General features: G+C 44.5%; 1 protein-coding gene across 1 annotated transcript in view; it reads right to left on the bottom strand.

Annotated features, from left to right (window-relative positions):
* SARC_02904 (hypothetical protein) overlaps positions 1-3,263 on the bottom strand; it is a gene marked incomplete at its 5' end in the record, with an annotated part of 3,798 nt that extends 535 nt beyond the window's left edge. The window contains 6 exons of the mRNA XM_014303323.1: positions 44-179; positions 808-938; positions 1,747-1,793; positions 2,300-2,425; positions 2,769-2,835; positions 3,171-3,263. Coding sequence (XP_014158798.1) covers positions 44-179; positions 808-938; positions 1,747-1,793; positions 2,300-2,425; positions 2,769-2,835; positions 3,171-3,263 — 600 coding nt within the window. The remainder of the gene's footprint in view (positions 1-43; positions 180-807; positions 939-1,746; positions 1,794-2,299; positions 2,426-2,768; positions 2,836-3,170) is intronic.
* Positions 3,264-3,711: the final 448 nt, after the last annotated feature.

The raw sequence follows: 3,711 nt of genomic DNA, 5'->3' as shown, positions 1-3,711 counted from the left end.
TCACAAATATCGAAGTATTCAATAAGGAAGACGTGATATTTACCTGTTTCTCGTATGCTATCGTCGAGAACGTACCCCCATATTTATGGCCTGGGTATACGACTATCTCATCAGGTAACCTTTTCAGCTTCTGCATCGTCTCAAACATGTGTGTGCCGTTGCAGTCTGGGAAGTCCAGCCTAGCAACGCAAGTTTTGTGTAGATATGAGCGGTGTAGTCAGTGGTAGAATCCCCGGAAACCAACAGTCGAATCAAACATAAACGATCGAACTATTCGGACTGCAGGGGTTCTGGGTGGGTAGACGGGACAGGACATTTTGTAGTGTGATAGCGCCGTATGTGATGTGTATGCGACGAGATATTGGTGACTGGATGTGGTGGTCCAGTGAGATTTTGAGTAAATAAGTGGGCAACCTCACACCACTCACCAATAACCAGCACCTATCGATCAAAATGTTTCGGACAGCTAATGAAATCACAGCCTAAACATGACTACGCGGTGCTATCATCGGTTTGGCATGCATGATAAATAAGGCCCACGTAGACAAACAATACAGGTTGTTTGCCTCTTGCCCACGAATCTATACCTGTCAAAGCTCACAAAGAGGACTGTGCCACCAGTCAACAACCGACAGCACTGCCCCGCATATACTGAGACTCTGCGGTTATACACCCATATACACACACTATACTGCCAATCTGAAAGCAGCATCAACGGTATCACACCACGAATACTCTTGACGTCGTACGAACGCTCTCGACAGCCTCGTGTACACTGACCCTACTTTAAAGTGAAATTCGGTATACCTGCCACAGCCTCCAATAAAAACCGTATCGCCCGACAGCAGGCGACACCCATTGACCAGGATGCACTGTGAGCCTGGGGTGTGTCCCGGTGTGTGGATGAACTTCATTGTGGTATCGCCCAATTGGATTTCCTGTGAAGGGAGTGTGGCATTGAACTGGTTAGCCATGTGGAGCGTGTTTCAGGATATTTGGTAGTACTGCCAAGGGGACGCTCTTCGATGTATTGGGTGCATTTGTCGAATATTGGTTGGTGATGTGCAGTATGTCTCGGGATGGGTTAGGTGTTAATGCTTAATACAACGCATCCCGGAGTAACGCCAAATTGATTCTCCTGTGAGGGGATTGACGAGTAGACCGGCTCGGCTGGTGATATAGTTCTCCCAAGTCTTGAAATGCGACAAGGGAGATGGCCTTAGACAAAGGGCGTAAGTAGCACTTGTGCGCACATTAGAATATCATACTCAACAATCTGGATAGTTACTGATTGAAGCCCGTAAATGACTTCCTCTCCCCCGTTCTATGTATCAAGGCTCGTGAGTTCGATTTGCGCTGCGTCTTCTAAAAGTGAGATTGGCAGCCAACAACTGTTCTCGCTCCATTGTGCATATACTTAGTTGTTGTCCCTGATAGAGAGTGAGAAGTGCCAGTAAGCCTATCACTTCTAACTCTACCAGTCGTAATAACGAATATCCAGTAAAAGCCTCTTAGCTCTCTTATCTGTTTTACTGGTGCTGCATACATCGTGCAGTCCCCTCATAAGTACGTACGAGGAGGGTGTGGTTCACCAGCACTGTACAGGTACTATTCAGCTCAGGGTGCTGAGATACTAAAGTCAAGCTGGCCGCCCACCCTTCTTCCCTATTCTATTGAATGCGGGGGCACATATGCTCTGGTTGCTGGGTGTATGTGCACATTCATCATCGTAAGTCTCATACGTACCTGATTGTCGGTGGTTTCCACAATCTGCTCCCCGGCGACTCCATTCACTGCCAAACCCAAATTTGAACCGTATTGAGCCAAATTTATCAACCAAGGCGTGTGGTTGTATGTACGTCTCCAGAAGGTTGGATGAATATACTGACCAAGACTATGCGACCCACTTACACTGTCGTCACTTGTGAATATATAACTGTATATACATAAAAAAACAGGTGTATGCTTGTGGGCGTGTAGGTGTCAAACTCGGAGATTTGCATGTGGCTGTACAGATGTTTTGTAGCTACACTGTAAACTATACTATTTACAGTTTATAAATCAAGAATATAAGATAGGCCATACTTGGGCGATACCCTGCTCAGTTTGCGAATTATGTATTCATTGGTTAATGCTACCCCGTGTTCGTTTCATACATTCACTCATTCCCCGTAAACTATGATACTGACAGTTCAGTCAATGCGTGCGACTTTGCGATAGCTCATTCTCACACAGCGCTCAAGTACAAAATTTTCATATGCTAAGCATAGTATATAAATATATATGCAACTAGACATACCCTCTTTTAATGTCGTAGCGTCGCCGGGACCAGCATAGACCTTTAAATTCTTAAATTTGCGCGTGAGCGTGTGAATGCCATCAACTGTAACGGGATATTTTTCATAGGGCGGTGGCGGTTTACCCCCTGTTGAATAGACGAAAAACATGAGTTACCATAGCACACGTACGCGCACACTGCGAAGTCCGCTGAAGAACAAATGTTGAAAATGCACTCGCATATCTCGTATAAGCTCAGACCCTTATAAACGTACATTGTGAAACTATGAATGGCTCATTGTATCAGCTACAGTGTACTAATATAAATAGCACATATAAGATGCGAGCTCAAAAGGTTTCCCACACACACACATTCCCTTTCTCGCCAGCGCACATTTTTTCATATACACATGTGTTTTAATGCATACACTCTCATATCCCCTTGACATCGTACACGTACAGTGTTCACACACTCACACACGGTTGCGCACCTGTGTGATCAAAATGGTAGTGTGTGATGATAGCGCCCACCAGCTTGAGTTTTAATTGTTCTATACACTGTGTCGTTTTAGAAAGTGAGATTGGGGTGGGAAATGAGTCGGAGGCATTCGTGAGATGAGGCTCATGATACTACATGAATAACCCAACCAACGAGGCAGTATCCAAATGACGATCAATAAGATGTAGGATGTAACTTGACGTGATAGGTTGAAATGGTGACAGGTAAGAAGACGGCAAGAATTCAAAATAAAAGTGAACTTGAAAAGCCGCCACGAGTTGCAGCTATTGAATTGAGAAACTCGAGGTACAGCGGAGCGGGAAAGGGCAAATAAAAATACGACTGCAGAACCTGGACAACGCAACCCAATTCACGAACACGAACAGATGAATACCTTTAAGACACCCGGGACGTCCCAACAGATGTCTACCACATAGGCCTCCCTTGTTTTGGCATCGGCTATGATGTATATGAAGTTTTGCATCATCTTGGCGAACTTGTTTATCAGAGCCTGTGTTGTGGTTGCAATAGTATTTTTTCAGTCCAGTGGGTGTGATGGGGCAAGATGTTTACAAATATAACTGAAATTAAACCTCATCGTACCACAATTGCTGATCTGGCGGTAGTGTTGGAAGTGCAGTGCTATAAATGCACGGATTGATATCCTTGTGGGAGTGTTGTGAGACAATGTCGATAGAATAGTGAATATTCCGCATCAATTGAGGAAATTCTAAAATCCTGCATCAACTATGAAATTTTTGTATCAGATGGTGTGATATTCATTCCGCTAAGAATGAAAAGAACGATAGTTTGGGCGTATGCAATGCAGGACAGAAGGTAGACACAATCCTATACCCCACTCACTCCTGAAGGTCCCGAACATACTTCTATTCGCTTCCAGATCAGCCAAAATCAATTCGCAAGTATATACATAC

The sequence above is a fragment of the Sphaeroforma arctica genome, assembly GCF_001186125.1.
Source record: "Sphaeroforma arctica JP610 unplaced genomic scaffold supercont1.137, whole genome shotgun sequence".
In the NCBI taxonomy this organism is placed as follows: domain Eukaryota; class Ichthyosporea; order Ichthyophonida; genus Sphaeroforma; species Sphaeroforma arctica.
The sequence above is the reverse complement of the archived record's forward strand: the minus strand, read 5'-3'. Positions and strand labels throughout refer to the sequence as shown.